At 37.4% G+C, this 19,661-nt stretch overlaps 3 protein-coding genes and 1 long non-coding RNA gene across 11 annotated transcripts; 1 reads left to right on the forward strand and 3 right to left on the reverse strand.

Moving 5' to 3' along the window:
* Positions 1 to 1,395: 1,395 nt before the first annotated feature.
* Positions 1,396 to 7,969, forward strand: LOC111456572 (GATA transcription factor 24-like). Of its 8 annotated transcripts, none has more exons than XR_002712791.1 (10): positions 1,396 to 1,675; positions 2,040 to 2,352; positions 3,189 to 3,275; positions 3,357 to 3,517; positions 4,372 to 4,503; positions 4,603 to 4,708; positions 6,629 to 6,697; positions 6,802 to 7,018; positions 7,169 to 7,476; positions 7,559 to 7,969. XR_002712791.1 is itself a non-coding variant. In XM_023098497.1 (9 exons), the coding sequence occupies exons 2-9, from the start codon at positions 2,044 to 2,046 to the stop codon at positions 6,916 to 6,918; spliced, it is 909 nt and encodes a 302-aa protein (XP_022954265.1). In that variant the 5' UTR covers positions 1,396 to 1,675; positions 2,040 to 2,043; the 3' UTR covers positions 6,919 to 7,167. The 8 variants fall into 8 exon arrangements, 6 of the variants coding, with proteins under 6 accessions (XP_022954265.1, XP_022954267.1, XP_022954264.1 ...); XR_002712792.1 differs by having other exon boundaries at positions 7,186 to 7,476; XM_023098497.1 differs by lacking the exons at positions 7,169 to 7,476; positions 7,559 to 7,969 and having other exon boundaries at positions 6,802 to 6,841; positions 6,914 to 7,167.
* Positions 4,789 to 5,055, reverse strand: LOC111456574. The gene is made up of 2 exons (XR_002712793.1): positions 4,953 to 5,055; positions 4,789 to 4,898 (listed from the first exon to the last, which is right to left on the reverse strand). It is a non-coding gene; the product is annotated as an uncharacterized LOC111456574 (long non-coding RNA).
* LOC111456570 (KH domain-containing protein HEN4) lies at positions 7,402 to 12,688 on the reverse strand. The gene is made up of 7 exons (XM_023098494.1): positions 11,908 to 12,688; positions 11,389 to 11,820; positions 8,975 to 9,226; positions 8,214 to 8,579; positions 8,039 to 8,115; positions 7,797 to 7,908; positions 7,402 to 7,715 (listed from the first exon to the last, which is right to left on the reverse strand). Exons 1-7 carry the CDS (start codon positions 12,622 to 12,624, stop codon positions 7,572 to 7,574), a joined length of 2,100 nt encoding a protein of 699 aa, XP_022954262.1. The 5' UTR covers positions 12,625 to 12,688; the 3' UTR covers positions 7,402 to 7,571.
* Positions 12,689 to 14,054: 1,366 nt separating this feature from the next.
* On the reverse strand, positions 14,055 to 19,615 carry LOC111456183 (V-type proton ATPase catalytic subunit A-like). Its single transcript, XM_023097973.1, has 19 exons — positions 19,328 to 19,615; positions 18,583 to 18,709; positions 18,301 to 18,356; positions 18,163 to 18,219; positions 17,960 to 18,071; positions 17,824 to 17,861; positions 17,629 to 17,730; positions 17,479 to 17,535; positions 17,313 to 17,384; positions 17,098 to 17,199; positions 16,819 to 17,014; positions 16,281 to 16,387; positions 15,666 to 15,860; positions 15,472 to 15,558; positions 15,272 to 15,376; positions 14,942 to 15,039; positions 14,753 to 14,831; positions 14,574 to 14,662; positions 14,055 to 14,474 (listed from the first exon to the last, which is right to left on the reverse strand). Exons 1-19 carry the CDS (start codon positions 19,403 to 19,405, stop codon positions 14,360 to 14,362), a joined length of 1,872 nt encoding a protein of 623 aa, XP_022953741.1. The 5' UTR covers positions 19,406 to 19,615; the 3' UTR covers positions 14,055 to 14,359.
* Between the last annotated feature and the right edge of the window lie 46 nt (positions 19,616 to 19,661).

Here is a 19,661-nt window from a genome sequence, read left to right on the forward strand (position 1 = left end):
ATTCTCTTTTTAATTAAATCATTTGTTTGACAATATTATTAATATTCACAACTAAATAATCTAAAATTCCTAAAAGCATAATTAAATCAAAATTTAACTGGTTAAGCTATTTATTGACTTAATGAAAATAAATTAACTAATAACAATTAATTATCTAAAGTTGTTATAAGGTGTTGTTATAAGGTTGTTAGAAGTAATTACAATAATTTTAAAAAATATTATTTATTTTATTTTGAATAATGTCAAATAATTAATTGATCTTGCAGATTATCACAATTGTAATAAATTTTAAAATTGTATATTAATTTATTTTTACTAATAAATTCTTTATTTAGGTACTCGTCTAAATTAAATAATGTAATAAGATTATTGAAAATATTTTATTTATGTCAAAGTATGATAATTTTTTTCCCCAAGCATTACAAACAAAATCCTCAATAATTCCTTAAATTTGGAAGTTTTTTTTTTTATTATTATTATTTATTATTTATTTTTAAAATATTAATTCATTTAAAAAGCTAACTCTATTTATTCACTTTTTCATTACAAAATTTAATTTTGTCGATAAAATTTATAACACGTTTCCATTATTTTGTTTTCAAAATATTTATTTTTAACCGCTAATGCAAGTTTTTGAGTTAAAATGAAAATGTCGTATACCGATCCAAGGCCTTCTCGATCTTCTTAGGGGAGCTTTAAAGCTCGCATAGCTCACATGCCCTAGATTTTTAGGGTACCTCTTCTACTTTAATGTGAGCCGGGAGTAATTCAAAAAGCGAAAATTATTCGGACACAACAGAGTAATTACGTCTGGAAAAATTTTTGTACATAATTTGTTTAAAAAATATCCTTAAACTTTAAACTTTCTTAAAAAAAAAAAAAAATTCTTTGAATTTTAAAAAATCTCACCCATATTTTTTGAAAAAATAAATATATTTACTATTAATACTAGGTTTGAAAATATATTAACGAAATTTAAAGAGCAGACACCTTTAATCTCGGTAAAAAAAAAGAAGTAAAAAAAGATTGGACGGAAACCATCTACCATATTTCATAGATTATTTACGATTTTTTTTTCTAACAATTTAAATTTATTAATGTTATTTTAAAAGTTTATGAGTATTTTTTAAACGCTAACGTTAGTATATAAAAAAAATTATGATTATTTTTTAAAGAGGTATTTTAAATAAGGATAAATGTATTTTTGTTTTTTTTTTAAAAAAAATTAAAGGTATTGTTTTTATTATATTATTTAAATGTATTATTGAAATTTAAAAAAATGAAAAAGAATTATTGGAGACATAAATTATTTTATATTAATATTTAGTTTTTAATAAAGGAGGGTAAACAGCCAATGAGACGGCTTCTCACCCAAAAAAATCCCAAAACAAAAATGGTGTGTTAAACGGCTAACGGGGGATTTATTCAGAGGCAGGTCTGTGTCTAGTTTCTAGAACCTTCTCTCCCCTCTCCGAACTCAATCCGCCGTTGATCCCAATTGGTTTAGATCGTATCTTCAACCTTCCCCCCTTCCCGAGGAGAGATCATCCACCTGAAAACCAATGTGATCGTCGATCCTCTTCTTTTCAACCCTGCTTTGCATCAGAGCAAGGAGATTGCATTCATCGCGTTGCGGTTTTCGTGTTCCTCTGTTGGATCATCACTCTATTTGATGGTAATTTCAATCAAATCTCAAATCCTCTTCTTATGCCATCGTTCGGTTCTGTTCACTTACTGTTTCTCTCTCCGTTAAAGTTTTTTTTTTTTCCTCCGAAAATGGGGGAATTTAGCTTCTTCAACTCACGACACATTGTCATTGTGTTAGGCACAAAGCACTTCGAACTTGGTTTTGAACTGTGTACTCGATATTGTCGTACACACGCGCGGATAATCTTTTGTTTTTGTTTGGCCACTTGTTTATTTTTGTGTTTGGTACTGAATTGTTAGGGTTAGGATGGACCTGCCTTAGAAGTTTATCTAATGCGCAATAATTTAGATTAATCGAGATTTTTTTTTCTTCCGGTATTTTGCGGGAGCAGTGAAATGGACGGTATTCATGCGAGCGATGGACGGATGCATATGAACCATGCACAGCATTCGATGCACACGCAATCTGTGCAAGAGCAGGAACATCATGACTTTCATTACACGAGTAATGGGAATGCATTGGCTGATGAGCATGAAAATGAAGGTCATGGCATTATGGTTGTGGAAAGGGAAGCTCCATCTGACCATGGCGACCTTGCTGAGAATCGTGGTGTAATGGTGGATCGTGGAGGTGATAACTGTGATCAACTCACCCTGTCTTATCAGGGTCAAGTTTATGTTTTCGACACTGTCTCGCCCGAAAAGGTTATTCGTTCTTCTTTTCGTGCCCGTTTTTGCCGTAGCTGTATTAAATTAAAAACATTAAAGAGAATTTTTCAAGTAATATCCTGATGCTGGTACAACACAATGTTATTACCTTTTTGAGCTCTCTCCATAGTTGTTAATACTGAAAACATTGTTGAGTCAGATTGGTCCTTCGCAGTCCTAGTTTGATGTTGTGACTTAGTATCTTTCACTTTTCGTCGTGGCTGAGATATTTTAAATGAACACCGACATGTTTATCGATGTTACAGGTTTATGACTAAGTGGACATTTTGATTTTGGGCTTTATAGGCGATGAATGGGATGGGATAAGTGGGTAGTACCCTCTTTTGACTTGAGATGAGCTAAGAGCATCCTCCTTTTTTTTTTTTGCTCTGCCTGACATGGAGGATTCCAGGAATTATTAGTGCTAACCAATGAGGGTTTAAGTCGATTGAAGTATAGACTGAAATTTATTGATAATGGGTTATCCCCTAAATATGGTTGGAGACCTGACCCAGCTCAGTATATTTTTTGTTAGTATGGTGGATTCTTGTTTACCACTACTCAGGCTTAATATAAAATTCCTTCTACCATGTCTCTAATTTTAGTTTATTACTCCTTCAGCCATTTCTTAAGAACTCATCTCTTTTGAAACATGCTTTACAAATAACTTGCTGTTCTTTGAAGTGCTCTGATTGCCGTTGTCTAAGTTTAGCCTAATTCCAGTTAACAATTTCACATGTACCTATTAGTGCGTAAGTTAGCATATGTAGTTTGTTTTTTTATGGGTTCAATGGTTTCCCGTTTTCAAAATTATCTAAACAACTCCTTGTCAGGTTCAAGCCGTGTTATTATTATTGGGAGGTCGTGAAGTACCTATTCGTGTTCCCTCTATACCAATAACTAATCAACAAAATGATAGGGTATGTATTTATGCTTATCCACATTTTACCTGTATCTTATTGTGCTATCTATTGAAGAATGACGTGTTATCTCATATGTAGCATCTCACTGATGAAGCGTTTAACCAGGCACTTGCCAATATCCCCCCACGTCTAAGTGTCCCTCAGAGATTAGCTTCTTTGATTAGATTTCGTGAAAAGCGAAAGGAACGTAATTTTGACAAGAAAATTCGGTATACAGTTCGTAAAGAGGTAGCACTTAGGTATCTCACCTTCCTTTATTGTTGGTTTCCCTTTAAGTCATCTATTATATCACCTTCAATACGGTTATATTTTCCTCCACGAGTTGGGAGTTGATGCTGTATGTTCCTGTTATGAGGATAGTTTGATTTAAACATGGTTTTTCAGATGATGGTAGAAGCTGTTTAGTGCCACATAGTTTTGTTGAACTGGGGATTCAAACAATCCTAATGTGTAAAGTTTTGGCATCTTTATTTTTTTCTGCTGTTTTTTTTTTCCCATCTTGATAATTCCTCTCTTTTCACTGAATTAGAGAAGTTTTTTTTTTTGTCTTTGACAACATTTCCTCTCTACATGTTAAGTTTCATTATGCCTATTTATGAGAATTAAAGAGGGATTTAGGGGCTGTAAACAGGTTTAGGTAGGATCTTGGAATTAGTCTCAAAGTTGCGTCAAATATCCAGTGTTGTACTGAGGGTTGCTAGTTGTTATTCAGTTGGTGTTTTTTCTATTCTCTCTAATTTTTTAGAAGATATTTTGTTACAGATTGCGCATCTAGCCTACTAATTTACGGATTCAATGAATATAAGTGCAACCAAAAGCTTCGGGCCACTAATCTGTAGTTTCATACTTGCTGACCAAATGGCATTTTTTGTCCATATGCTGATGAAATTGTTAAGTACATATGCTGATGTATATCCTTTTTTGTGAATTTCATACAATGAAATTGTTTCTTATTAAAGAAAAACAAAAAATATACATGCACACATGTACGTTTTCTTCTTGTACATGGTTAGGTTAATAAAAGACTAGCAAGTTCAAAAAGATCAATGAGTTTATATTTATTGATTCCATCCCACTGTTCTTTCCCTTGTAGGATGCAACGTAATAAAGGCCAGTTCACATCCTCTAAACCAACTCATGAAGATTCATCATTGGCCATAACAAGTTGGGAATCAAATGAGAATTGGGCTACCGATGGAAATGGTTCCCAACAACAAGAAATTCTGTTAGTTTTTATTTATGATTTTCAGATTAATTACTATTTAAAGAGTCATGCTTATTGCTTTATTGATTGATTCACACTTTTAATTTCACTGGCCTGTAGCTGCCGACATTGTGGCATTAGTGAGAAGTCAACACCAATGATGCGACGTGGACCTGATGGGCCAAGAACCCTTTGCAATGCTTGCGGACTTATGTGGGCAAACAAGGTAACAGACATCAACTTCGTTTTTCTTTCCCAAAAAGAAAAAAAAAAAAAAAAAAAAAAANTTTTCTTTCCCAAAAAAAAAAAAAAAAAAAAAAAAAAGAGAAAGAACGAAAGAAAAAGGTAACAGGAATCAACATCTTTTTATTTAAAGGCATCTTTCTTTAAAAACGTGTAATTGTATTATGTCATGTCTTAAGCTTAAAGGATCATCTCAACTTTAGTAAATTGGAGATCTTGGATATAACTGTAGCTGAATTATATATTGATCTCTAGGCGTCTGACATTCATTGCAAGCATGGCCAATAATCCACTGCTTATTTCAGTCTTCTCCTCAATGACAAACCTAGTCCTCCTTTTTCTGGGCTCCTATGACCTTGAAAGTTGAGAATATGCTCCAAAACTGGAGGAATTCCACTATATCTAAAGTAGGAAGCCTCAACCATATACAAGGCATGACCATTATTGCCGATCCCTGTTTGTTATTTGTCCCTTTTCTCCAGTCCTGAGGCGATGATCAATCTGGAGAAGTTTTGAAGAATGTTTCTTTGTGAAGGTCATAAGAAAAAATGTGGCTTTTGTTAAGCTAACTGGAAAAGGGTTCTCTATCCTGTGAAGGAAGGGAGCTAGGCATTGGTAATTTTACATAACGAAACAGCTGTCTTCTTACAAATTGGAACTGGAGATGTTGCCAAGAGAAAAAGGCTCTATGGATGAAAATCATGCGGGCTAAATTTTGAAATACTCATCTTGGTTCTTGGCTGAGAGTACTTTCTCTCTTTACTATCATAAAGAGCCTTGGAAATAGTATTATCAAGCACGAGAATCTTGTCTATTCTAGAATCAAAACCACCGGCAATAATTCTTCCACATTCTTTTGGGAGGGAGAATTTGTAGATTGCGGATTTCCCCTTAGCTGTGGTTGCCCTGGAATCTTCTCTTCTGCTACCTTAAAGGATCGTTGGAAGGATTTATGGTGTTCCTCATCCAACTCTTAGAGTCTCGGTGTAAGATCTTTGAATGGGCATCCTTATCTGCTTGCTCTCTGGTTTTCATTCAATCAGCTGGGCATATCAAGGATATGCCCTCCAGATCCACGTGGGACATTTCTGATTGTCGTCTCTTTGCTGATTGGGTCAATAAAGGTAGTAGGGAGAGCCCTCCTCCGCAAAAGTCATATGGCATGATAAATATCCAAAAAAGTTGAAGCTCTTCATGTGGTGTTCTCTATGAGCCTCATCCACAGCCTAACACCGGCCTTTCCTCTCAGATTTGTGTTGTAGAAAAGATAGACCAACAATAATCTCTTTCAATATGAAAATATCAATTGCTTCATTTTGCAATGCCATTGGGCTTATTCCTCTTTATCGGATTCAGGCACCTATGGTGCTTCCTGGTTTAAACAATACTTGGTTCAAGTATCATGGGGTAGTAATCCTTTCAAAGGAAGATGCAAGATTTTAAGGTGAATGCTGGTTAAGCTCTTCTTTGGGTGGTATTAAAGAATTTTTTGAAATAAAGTAAAAAAGTGGTGGAAAAATAGAAATATTTAGGGGGGGTCTTTTCCACTATCTATTTTAGGTTTTCTTTCATAATAGGTGTAGAAACCTGTAAAACTTGGAAGTCATTAACGATGGTGGTGTCTTGACAATTTTCTAGGTTCTCTTCTGTTGGTAGAAAGGCTCTTCTGTACCTATGGCAGGTGTCTTATTTCTCCACTTCTCCTGTGTTGGAGCTTTAACAGAATTGTTATAGGAAAAATAAGTGTGGTCAGACGTCAGCATCCTATGCCCACGACTCTGAAAATGATATGCTGCATTTGCTTTCCGGCATAGAAATTCTTTTCTTGAAGGCTGTTAGGTAGTGAACAGCCCTCATGTTTTCATTTCCGTTCCTTCTAATTTGTATCGCTGTGGATTGTAAGGGAACTCTGCGGGACCTCTCAAAAGCACCAAACCAGGGTGGACAAGCTTCATCATTCAGTAGAAATGAGGTGAGCCGTAGATTATGTTGTCTTTTTCTTAACTATGCTTTTTGTAGTTGAAATTCCTGCTGTCCTCACTGGCCCTTCACGTCAACTATTCTATTATGTTTTAGAATGTTGTGCAGAATGGAGACTCGGAGTCCAACCCAAAAGGTGCTTAGAATTGAGACAGATGTTTATGATTGCTGTTGCGGAAATTATACTGAGCTTAATCTCTCCTTACAGAGTAGTTTGAAACGGGTTAGTCTAATGGCTAAGAATCAGGATTCACACCCGCGACAGAGAGGCCCTTATAGATTCTTTTCTGGCCAATTCATCTTGGAAACAAGGGTACCGTGCACGTGCACTAATTTTATTAGCTTTTCCTTCATATTCTGAACCATTTTCCAAATGTCAATTCCCAGAATCTTGTAAATTATCATTTGCTGCTGATGATGTACAATGGACGGTTTTTTCTTAATCCATCTTATTTTTGTCCAGTATTGTCTCTTGCACAGGTTTCTATCCCTTTGTACAGAGTCACTCCAATGGCTGACACTAGTGTTCGGGTTGAACCGAATCTGATCTGAATAATGCAAAATTTGACTACGAAAACAGGAGTCTCTGAGTCTAACAACACGAGGCTACAAAATAAGATGCTCACATAAACTCATCTACTTAATTTATCTATTTCTTTATGATTTTCTACATTGTGCACTTCTCGCAATGGCAGCTGAGAAACATGTTTGGAATGAGGTAAAATGGATGTAAACTGTTATCTCAAATTGGAAAGCACCCTTAACCCCACGGTATGTTTTGGTTTACATCCATTTGCTTAACCCCCATAAAACTTGAGACAAAATTCAAGTAATTTTTTGCGCTCTGTTTTAGGCTTTTAGGGTCATCAGGATTGTGTCTTCCCGCACAAGATGAAGGCGTGGACAAGTCTCTGAGCTGCACGAATCTGATCTGGTGTGCCGGACACGACCACTTTACCATCAAATATCCCAGGTTTAGCATCATGAACCACCACCATTGCCCCTGATATCTGCCACAGTAACACACAACACAAAACACATTATAAAGGCAAAAAACACTATGTGCTGCCCAACTTTGGTGCTCCACTAACCTGCTGAACATGAGCAATGTTGGCATTGTTCTCTCCATAGATATGGCAGATTAAAGTTTGTGGAATCACCATCTCCATAGATGTACCTCCCACAAAATGAGGTGGACCCCCGCTGTTCATAGAAAATCCATATACAGACTGTAACGAAAACTATTAAATAAACCCTTAAAACATGTAGGCCGAGTACAGTTTCAAGATGCAATCTGGAAGAAAATTTGAAGATTTAAAGAAAGGTTGGTTACCTGCTGTAGGACTCATTCCTTGAAGCCATGCCAAAACCAACATCAGTTGTTGGTCCCTTGGGTATGTCATTACTAGCCTGAACGTAATCCAACAAACAAACAAGAAAAGATGTTTTCCAGTCAGTCAGTTCGCCACGACAAAGAAACTAGGGTTCTTGAAGGTTCGAGCAATGACCTGAGAAGTCCACGATCTAGGGGAAGGTCTCTCAATAGAACCTGGCCCTGGTCTATCAATGCCATGGGGATATGGAACTCCATCCATATTATTACCACTGAAGCTCATACCATGAGAATATGCAGGCTGATGATCAAGTGGGTGGGAATGGAAAGGAAGACGTTGAGCTCCAGCTTGAGAAGGATAGTATCCAGGGGAATGTGCATTATTTCCCGGCCTAAATACGGGAGGTGTTTCCGGGTGAGGAGACAAGTAAGATGGAGCATTGAAGTTCGGCACATGTGGTCTCATTGGGAATAAAGTATCTCTAAGGCGATTTGTTATATGAAACAGAGCATCCTGTACACACTGCAAATTTCCGATGACCTGCCATGAACATTAGCCCAAATCTTTCAACACAAAATTGGACTATCAATCATGTAGTTCTTACATGTAAAGGAAGATAGGATTCATCATACTATGATTCTTATTTTTAAGAAAAAGCATTCATGCTAGAATATGCGTATCTTAACTATCATATAGGCCATCAAATGGCCAAGTAACATTCGGTATCTATACGTATCACCATGAACCAATTTGTCCCTGCAGCATTTTTATGAATAGGAAAGAACCAAACAGACTCCATAAAAAGGAAACTACAAGATGATCACTTCCAAGATCATATATTTATCAGCAAGAAAGGTTGTACAGCAAACTTGGGAAGGTAATAGTTCGTACTAAGGAAACAAGCACGGTCGGTCACGTTATAAGATGTGAATTACCTGTACTATTTCGTCGTTCACAGGCCCGCTGTTTTGAATTTGCTCCCGGGGAAATATCTGAATGCTAGTACCAGTCCCTCTTCTCATTTCATTAATAATATGCCCTCCTCTACCCACCAAATAGCCTATCTGTTGTGCATGTACAAGTAGTCTAGCAACAACTGCAGCACCTGGTTCGTACCCAAGTTCTGCAATTCGACCATGGACACGCATAACAGCCTCTTGTGCAGGAGAATATGTTTGTTCCAAACTCTGAGATGAAATCAACAAGGAATAATTTGAACAAGTATAATACAGTTGTTTAGATACAATGCTAGAATCAAGATTCCTATTCAAGGAAAAGAGGGCTTCAAAGATCCAAAAAGTTATGTAAAATATATATAACTAATGCATGATTATGCCAACCTTCGATATAGATGTTAGGTCTCAATTGATTTAATGGCATAATCATGTTGGCATAGATGTTAGGTCACCATATTCTGTTGTGCTCTAATTCAGGAGGACGAGGATCACGAACTCGAGTGGTAAGTGCGGGTTACAAAAGCAGCAATAATCCACAGAAAAAATGCTAATCCTAAGAGCTCCATCCTCTGACAATAACAAATGAGAAACTAAGCCTTTATGCATTTCAATTTCCACATTCAAAATAAATGTACAAGTATGTGCAAGTCAATCAAGGGAAAAACTAAGATTTTCACCACATTTCTAATCAATAGGGTTTTAGGTTTAGGAGGTGATTTTGAGTTCTCCCTCCAAGGAGAAGAGTACAGTTGCATGGTAGGCTAGCTTCTTTGCATGGAAAATTTAGATTGAGAGGTATAATAGAAACTTAAGAGGGATGGAGAGATCTGATGAGGACGTTTGGGAGATGGCTCGGCTTAACGAACACCTCCTTATGGGCGTCGGTCACTCGGTCTTTTTGTACTTATGAGCTTCAGTCTTTTTCTTTTGAATTGGAACCATTTTCTATATTAGTTCGTGATCCTTGTCCTCCTGCATTAGAGCATAACAGAAAGACTTGAGAAAGCAGTTCAGAGGAGGAATTCAGTTCAACCTATTAGCTCAAATTGTGCCTGATGGGCATAGGTGGAATGCCTTAGAAACCATTGTCCATTTGATCAATGGACCTCCAACAACTCTAGAAGGAAAATCTCCAATTTAAGTACCTAGGGCTTGTTCCAATGTGCATGTTCAAAACCTTTGGCTGTACATATTTTCCTTGCCTTCATCAGATTCACAAATTTCACTTATTCATAGGTAACATTCTAAGCCCAACGCTAGCAGATATTGTCCGCTTTGGCCTGTTACGTATCGCCATCAACCTCACGATTTTAAAACGCATCTATTAGTGGGAGATTTCCACACCCTTATAAGGAATGCTTCGTTCCCCTCTCCAACCGATATGGGATCTAACAATTCGCCCCAAATTCCCCTCTTCAACCGAGGTGAGATCTAACATCAAGTGCCTACAGTCTAAAAGTAAAGTCAATAATTTGAGACAGGTAGTTTCCCACAAGGAAAACTCCCCTTTCGAGGAGAGAATTTAGGCCACCCTTTGAGAAATCTAAAGAAGAAATAAAACCACAGGCCCTAAAAGAAACCTGAAAGAGAAAAAAGGAATAAACATCGACCAACAGATCAAACCAAAAATTGCTTGAACTCCAGAAGAACCAGAACTCCATTTCTTACTCTTTCTTACTCTTTTTCTCTATTCTAACTTCATCACACTACTCCATTACTCCCAAAAATCCTACTTTTAACTTCCTAATCTTCTGAGCATATTATTTAATTAGAGGAGTTGAGCTTTCACTGAGAAAGTATGAAAATTTACAAAGAACCAAAAAACAGCTTGAGAAAAACTGGAGCCCATTTCTTAACTCAGTGTTTGGACTTTTTTATTTTTTGTGGGTTTATTTTTTTGTATGTCCTTATACGTTCTTCCATTTTTCTCAATGAAAGCTCGGTTTCACGAAAGTATTGGTGGGATATCCTGTTCTTTTCCTTCTAGTCCATATGTTTTTCCCCTTCAACAACCAAAGGGTATAGAGACCAAGACAGCCCTAATTATGGGAGTAAGCTAAGGAAAGTGTTCTATTAACTCAAACAAGTTCTAAGATCTTGGTTTAGAACATTAATGAATACCTTTACTTCACTGAAGTAAGGCTTTCAATTTCCAAACCCAACCTCTCTCCTTGTTCCTAAAAGAAACATTGATTTTGCAGATAACTTGATCTGTGGAAGAAATTGGTAAGAACACGCTGATCAGAAGGAAGAGGATTCCATGCAAATCCCCATAACTACAATGTCTTGATCTTTTCTCATACGACCCAAAATAAAATGGAATAGGTAAATGAGTTTCACGGGCAAAAACACCATCGATCACAAAGGAAATTGAAGCTTCAACAAGATCATACCTCTCGTGCAGATATCATAACCACGCGTTCATCCAAGTCGGGGGTATCAACAATCTTTATAGATGCACCCGTTTCATTTTGCAACGCTCGTACTATGGTGCCACCTTTCCCAATTAGACTTCCAACTTTATCGGGTTGACACAATAATCTAAACACTACCTCCTCTTCCATAGCCGGCCTTGGACCAGCTCCAGCATTTTCGTGTCCTGGTATGGAAGAATAACCCCTTGAGCGATGATCTGCATTATGATGGCTAGCATATCTCCTCTTAGGAGAAGGTTCTTCGTCTAGTCCCGGCATACTACTTGCTTGGGACGGAGGCCCTAATGGTTTTGTGGTGGAGGAATTGCTCGAGTCCACCCTCGGGGTGTCCTGAAGACAGGCGGAAATAGAAGAAAGGGCCTTCTTCACCGCCGGAAACCTTCCTGATATCTGCAAAACACGTTGAAAAAATGATTGAAAAGATTGTAAGAAATGGAACTTTTGATTTCGAGTGCCGAAGAAATCAATGTGAATTACTTGAATTAACTCGTCCCGTGGCGACGCACACGCCGGGATTTGATCCTTGGGGAAAATTTTCACATGAGCCGTACTCTCCTGTCTGATCTTCTCTACGTTTTTTCCGCCTCTACCAAGCACGCGGCCTACCTGATGACTAGGCGCCAGCAGCCTACAGACCACTGATCCGTCAGTTTCTCCACCGCTAATCCTATCGCTTGGAGCAGAATCTGCATTTTTCTTCTGAATGTCTTGGTTTTCTCCACTATCCTCGTTCATCCTAACCATACTCTCAAAAGTTCGAAGCAGCGCCTGCTGCGCTTGCGACCGCTCGTCCAAATCTCCAGCAACCGCATCACTAGGGACGTTGCGACTGTTATCGTGCTCACGGAATTCCCTATCATTTCCTGGATTAGTGAGCGCCGGTTTGGATGGGGAGCCGGTGAGGATGACAATGACGCACTCGTCGCAAGAAGGAAGAGGATCATCGATATGGATCCTAGCGCCGGGAATATCGCAGAGATGGCGAAGAATGGAGGCGGCCTTAGAAGCTGGGCAAAGAAGGCGAAAGACGGTTTCGGAGGGAGACGAGGGTTTAAGAACAGGAGAATCTCTGGAGGTAGAGTTAAACCCTAATGTCGCCGGCGGTAACTGTCTTGGGCGGACAGAGCGGGCGGCGGAGAGGTTGGGGTCGGAAATGGCGTCGGAGGAACGTTTGGGGCTGAAACCGGTGTCCATGGATGGATTGGATTGTGAAACAGAGCGAAAACTGGGTTTTGTTTTCACCAATCCATAAGAATGTCGATTTATTATTATTATTATGTTTTATTGTTTCAAAATATAATAAATTGGAAACCAATAAATAGAGTTAAAAAAGAATTAAGGAAATATAATTAAAATAAGACAATTATTTATCTGCAATAAAACTGTGATTAAGTAACAAATTTTGGGATAAATTATCCACACCCCTGTGACTTAGATACCCATTTGAAAATTATCATAGTCTCTTCTCTTCACCAGTTCCAAAGACTCCTTCGGCGTCAACGTGTTCCAATGAAAGAGATCAGACAATTTCCTGATCTAGAACTGGGCACAAAATGCAGGTAGAAAGTTGAAAGCGAGCTCTTTTTGCTTATACACAATCTCGAAGCCCAATCAGCTCACAAACTGTCTCCTCAACCCTGGCGAGTACGAGAGCTTGATAAGAAAGAATGTCGAATGAGAAAGACATAAATAACATAAGAATACTTGTGTGGGATGAGACTTTTTATAACAAATTGAAAATAATATAAATAAGTAACTTAGATTTGTTTGTTTTTTTTTAACAACCATCTAACCTGAATTTTTAACCACTTGTTAACCACTTGGAACAATAGAGAGTAGATGTAGGGTCTAAAAAACTCCAACTCAATCAACTCAACACAACCAAATCAACTCACCGGATTCAGATCAACTCAACCCACCCGAACCCAACATGAAAATAGAGAGTCGGGTCTAGGGTCTAAAAAACTCCCTCAACCCAATCCAATGCAACCCAATCCAATGAACTTTTGGGTGAAATTTTTATGAGTGGAATGAAAAAGGATCAACTCACGGGTCTAGGGTCTAAAAAACTCCCTCAACCCAATCCATGAACTTTTGGGTGAAATTTTTATGAGTGGAATGAAAAAGGATCAACCAATCAACTCAACCCGAACCCAACTTGAAAATAGAGGGTCGGGTTCAGGGTCTAAAAAAACTCCCTCAACTCAATTAGATGAACTTTTGGGTGAAAAAATTTTGAGTGGGACCAAAGCTTTCGAGTAGAATGAGAGAGACCAAACAATGCTTTTATTCAACATTATTAGGGCATTATTATTAGATTAGTTAGTGTAGCATAGCATACCAACCCCCTCACTCATATATTAATTTCATAACCAAAAACTGGTTAGGTCATTGATGGGGGCAGAAAATCACACCTTTATACCCTTCCTTTGAATACATGATCTACTACCATTTCTATCATGTTTTTTAGTCTCAATTAAAACCAAATTAACCATAAAAATGAGACAAAAGAGAATCATTTTCACTTCCATTTCGATCTCTTTCTTTCCATGGGTAGAAACATAAGAAAGGAAACACACTACTCATAAACTAAAACATAAAAATAAAGGCAACACCACCAAAAATACAAACTCGGATCCATCCATCCATCCATCCATCCATCCATCCATCCATCCATCTTATTGCACAGATATATTAATAAGAATATCTCAGGTCTGAACCCTCAAAATACGAAGAACCCGGAAACTTTAAGGGGGAGGAAAAAAAATTACACATTATTAAATAAATGGCTAACCCAAAAGGAAAGGAGCGACCGCAGCAACGACCCAAACACCAAACATAATACATCATCAGAATATGCTACAAAAATTAAAGAACGAAAACACCAGAAAACACCTCGCCGAACCTTTCATTACATCAATCAATCAATCTACCGAGTTTCGTCCTCCAGAGCACGGAACCCATTTGTCAGATCTTCATGCAGCTTCTTGAACTTCTCAACCAGAGCTTCTTCTCCTTCAGCTGGATCCTCGAACTTCTGAGACCTGCAACACATTCCCCCCATATGTTTCTTTTTGTTTATCACAACCACCCGCAATTCAACTTCACAAACAAATCAACAATATTAGATTCTTTTTACTTACACGAGACGGTAGAACAGATCTCCCAACCGATGCTTAATCAAAGTGTATGTTATCCTTTGCCCATCCATACCCGCTCCCCTCTCTACTGCCTGCATACAACAGTATCCAATAGAAGTTACGAACACGCCTTACCCCTACGTCACGTTTAAACAATGACGGTCTGTTCGAAAAGTAACTACCTGATTAGCCAAATTGTAGAAATGAATGATATTGCGCATCATCCAGACCGACTTGTAGAAGGGGCAGAATTTATCGTACCTGTCACACCCACACAAATATGTTTTTAATAAAATCTAGATAATAGTGGTTCAACGTACCACCTATTGGTGATGTGGAGGGACCAGAACAAAGATTTAGCTAAGACTTACGGAGTAAATGCATTCTGAGCGAGATAGTCCTCCCTCAAAAGCTTTGCAGTCTCTAAGGTAATCTTATCTCCTTCGGCCAAGGCATCCTTCCCTACAAGCTGCCATAATCCAGATATCAGACAGAGTTCCATATTTATATTCTTAGTATTTTTGTTGTAGATAACAAATTTTACTAGAATAATATTATCCAACCCTGTAAACCTCGTCATCAGAAAACTTTATAGATCATTCATAAAATTCAGCATCAAATCTAAGTTTTCTACTTTTATTATCAGTAATTTTTTCTTCTTTAAGGTTGTGTGGGCGGGTGACTAGAGGAGGGAGACATACTTGGACAATTTCATTGAGGTCATCTTCCCTCTGAAGGACTTCACGAGCCTTCGTCCTGATGTTAATAAAATCTGGGTCAAACTTCTCGTAGAAAGATTCCAACGCCTAAAACAAAGATGTAAAGAGATCCATTACTCAGTGCACTGGTTTGAAAGATACAAAGAAAGCAAACACAAATACTGAGAGCTCCGCTAACATACGGTAGAGTATTTTGAGTAAGAAATTAGCCAGTTCACGGAAGGGAAGTGCTTCCTCTGAGCAAGCTTCTTATCTAGACCCCAGAAAACCTGCAAAGAAATTAAATAACTGTAATAATCACAGATAATAAAATAACGATAGGAGACACCTATGTAATAAAAAAAACTAGATTAGAATAGTCTAGAAAAACGTTCACCTGGACAATACTGAGGGTGGCAGATGTCACTGGATCTGAGAAATCTCCTCCAGGTGGAGAAACTGCACCGACAATGGTAACACTACCAGTCCGTTCTGGCCCACCAAGACATTTCACTTTACCAGCACGCTCATAGAAAGAGGCTAAACGTGCTGCTAGGTATGCAGGATATCCACTATCTGCTGGCATTTCTGCCTGAAAAATGAACATAGTCCAACAAGAATAAGGAACAGGATACCATTACACTTTCCTACTATATGTGCACTGGTATCTCATGAGTTCAATCTCAATGTAAATATTTTAATTTAACGATCAAATATTATAGCACAAAGAATCACAGAAACGAGTGTACATATATAAATTATACCACACCCTTCAGTCCATGTTACTTAAGTAAAAGTAATATTGAGATTAAAAAGGCTGGAAGTTAGGAAGTTCTAGTTGCTACTTATGAGATGGCAATTGATGAGAAAAACAAAGATAAAAATAGTGTACCACACAAATCAGTCTTAACTTATAAATAAACACCAAATAAATAATTTTCTAAGCAACTCCGTGTCCTAGAACATGTAAAGAGACAATGAGAAAATTAGAAAACAAGCTCCAGATATTTACCAGTCGTCCAGATATTTCACGTAGTGCTTCTGCCCATCGAGATGTAGAATCTGCCATCATGCTTACATTGTATCCCATATCTCTGAAGTATTCAGCCAAAGTAATTCCTGCACACATTAATAAATTATATAGTGGATATTGCAATCTAAAAAAAAATCTCAACCAGTCTTTACAAAACTTGAAAGAATAAGAGAAGGATCATAACATACGAAAAATTCAAATGTACATATCAATTGTAAGGGTATATAATTCATTCCATGATGTACTTAATGCAAAAAATTTAGCTGCCGCAAATCTCAAAGAACGAGTTCAGAAGAACGTATAGGAAATACAATATTGAGTCCATATAAAATGGAGAAACTTTTTTTTATAGTAAAATGAATATCAAGGTTCATCACAATAGCAGTGCCAAGGACAATAAGGCGACAACGATAAACTTGCACCAAGTAGATTAGAGTCGATCATTGTGGTTAACTTGCAGATTTCAATGGGAAAAGAGGAATCTTAGATAATTTTATAAAAATAAGCACAATTTTACCAGTATAAATTGAAGCTTCACGAGCAGCCACAGGCATATTAGAAGTGTTAGCCACAAGAGTGGTACGCTTCATGACAGATTCTTCACGACCATCAGGCAGTGTCATTGTCAATTGAGGAAAGTCCATAAGAACTTCAGCCATTTCGTTTCCTCTCTCTCCACAACCAACATACACCACAGTATCAGAATTTGAGTACTGCATGAAAAGTTCAGCAACACCAGTTGTTTTAACACCACAAAAGATCACGTCAAACCCTCAGAAAAAGACAAAGAACTTACTTTAGAGAGAGCTTGACTAATGACTGTTTTTCCACAACCAAATGCTCCTGGAATGGCACATGTTCCACCAAGAACAGAAGGGAAGAGTGCATCAAGAACACGCTGCACGTGAAAATCAAATACATAAATATAAAAAATATATATAAGTTATTAGAAATACACAGTTTCTACAAGCGAAAAAAATCAATGGTAAAGCAACCAACTATCTTATTCACCTGCCCAGTCAAAAGAGGGGTATCAGCTGCAAGCTTCGATGCAACTGGTCTAGGAGTACGGACAGGCCAATTCTTCACATGGATAGACAAGACACACGTACAAACATAAGAACTTATTGAATCATAGAAATGTGAAGGAATCGTAAATAAGACATTATTTTGAAACCTGAAGCATGGTAAATTGCTTTTTAACTCCTTGAAACTCAAGCTCTAAAACAGTATCCTGTAAAGAAGAAACTTTTAGATAAGAAGCAAGCATCTATAATGAACAGATAACAAAAATGACGGGAAAAAAAGAGAAGAAAAGACTCAGAACCTTCAATGAATATTGACCAGGTGGTGCAATATAGGTAATTTTCCCCATAGCATCAGGAGGAAGTGCAATGCGATGCTCCATTAGACTATTCTCGAAGACAGTCTGAATAAAAAATTATCCATGTTAGATCTTATGATCAACCAAAACCAATGTCATTTCAAAGGATTTTGGTGAACAAAAATAGCAGAAACTTACAGCATACAGGTCTCCACCTGTTAATAAGTCGCCCTCACCTGAATTTTTTTCCTTTTTGTGAGATATAAAATTATCGCAATCTGACAAATATAATCAAACACATCTGCATAAAACAAATTGTATGGTTATAACATACCTAGTTTTTTGGGTTGAAAATCCCAAAGTATGTCTTTGTCAAGTGCCGGGACAGCAACACCACGAGGAATGTAGACATCTCCTGATCTCTTTGCAATTGTTTTCAATGGCCTCTACTTCCTCAAAATTTAAGTTAAAAGAAGAAATCAAGAATAAATGGATAGTAAAAATCTGAAGCACAACATGATGTGAAGTGACACAAACCTGAATGCCATCAAATATATTTCCCAGTATTCCAGGCCCTAACTCCACTGACAGAGGCTGATAATTCACACACCGTTAATACATAAAGATTCAATAAATGAAAGGATAAATAGAATAACTAAAAGAAGGAATGCTTACTTTATGAGTACGTAAAACAGGGTCATTCACCATCAACCCAGCAGTTTCCTCGTAAACTTCAAAATAGGAAAGTCCAATCAATTTACCGAGGATTAAAACATTTAACATGAGTAATATAATGCAAGAAGCATGGAAGGATGACATTGAGGGATGATCTTCCGACATCTTCTTAACATATAAGAGTAAGCAAGTAGGAAGAAAGTGTGACAAGGGACATTTAAAACAAATTAAAAAGGGAGATCAACTTAGTAGAGATAATAACCCTAGGTTAATGTAACGTACCCTGAATTGTGGCAGAATCTCCTTCTAATCTAATGATTTCACCAATCAAATTATCATGACCAACACGAACCAATTCATACATGGCTGCACCTCCCATTCCATCTGCCACGACGACTGGTCCAGATACCTGGGAATGACACGAGAGTTTCATAACCGAGAAAAATATGAGCATTCGTTAAATTGAAATAAGAATATTCATAAACAAAAAAATTTAAAATTATATATATGACAACAAAATAAAGGAATGAAACTTGATGCATCCACAAGCATAGAACTAAGTAAAACGGCCATGATCAGATCATAATTTATTTCTTTTTGTAATGGACAAGCATTAAAAATACCAAAGAGAACGACAAACAAACCAACTTGTAGAACCAGAAAATGGGGACACGAACCCGGTAATATTCACTTCGCAATATCCCACAAAAATAATGAAATCACTCAACGAAAACTCAGTAAAATTAAATTCAGATTTAAAACAAACAAACAAAACTCGGATCCATTAATGGAAGCTCAAACGAATCTGAACAATCTACATCTGCTACAATTCAATCGAAATCACATCGAGAAAGGATGTGGAGTAGCTAAAAACAAAACAACGATCAGCATCTGAAGTGAAGGGAGAACGCATATAAAATGAAGTTAAGCTGATTGATTCCAGGTAATACAATGGACAAAACAATCGAAACAGTCAGAATTGACAAAGAAGAACTGAAGGTAAACAGATCGAGAAGTTGAGACATACCTTGCGGACATATCCATACTCGCTTTCCTTCTCAGAGTCTTCAAAGGTAGTCAAACGATCTCCATAAACGGACGGCATTATGGAAGAGAATTGATCGGAAAGAAGGCAGATCGAATGAATTGGTAGAGAAGGAGACAGAAAGGATCAAATAAAGAAACAAAAATCGACCAAAACCCTAAAGGTCCCGATCGAGGTGGAGATGGAGATCACGAGAGAAGAAGAGAGGAGGGGAGGGAGAGCGAGAGACGAAGTGTGTGCAGAAGAAGAGAGAGTAAAAATTGTTGGTATTGAGAATCGCTTATGAATTATGATTATGAAAAGGGTCGAATATGAT

The sequence above is a fragment of the Cucurbita moschata genome, unplaced genomic scaffold (assembly GCF_002738365.1).
Source record: "Cucurbita moschata cultivar Rifu unplaced genomic scaffold, Cmos_1.0 Cmo_Scf00018, whole genome shotgun sequence".
In the NCBI taxonomy this organism is placed as follows: domain Eukaryota; kingdom Viridiplantae; phylum Streptophyta; class Magnoliopsida; order Cucurbitales; family Cucurbitaceae; genus Cucurbita; species Cucurbita moschata.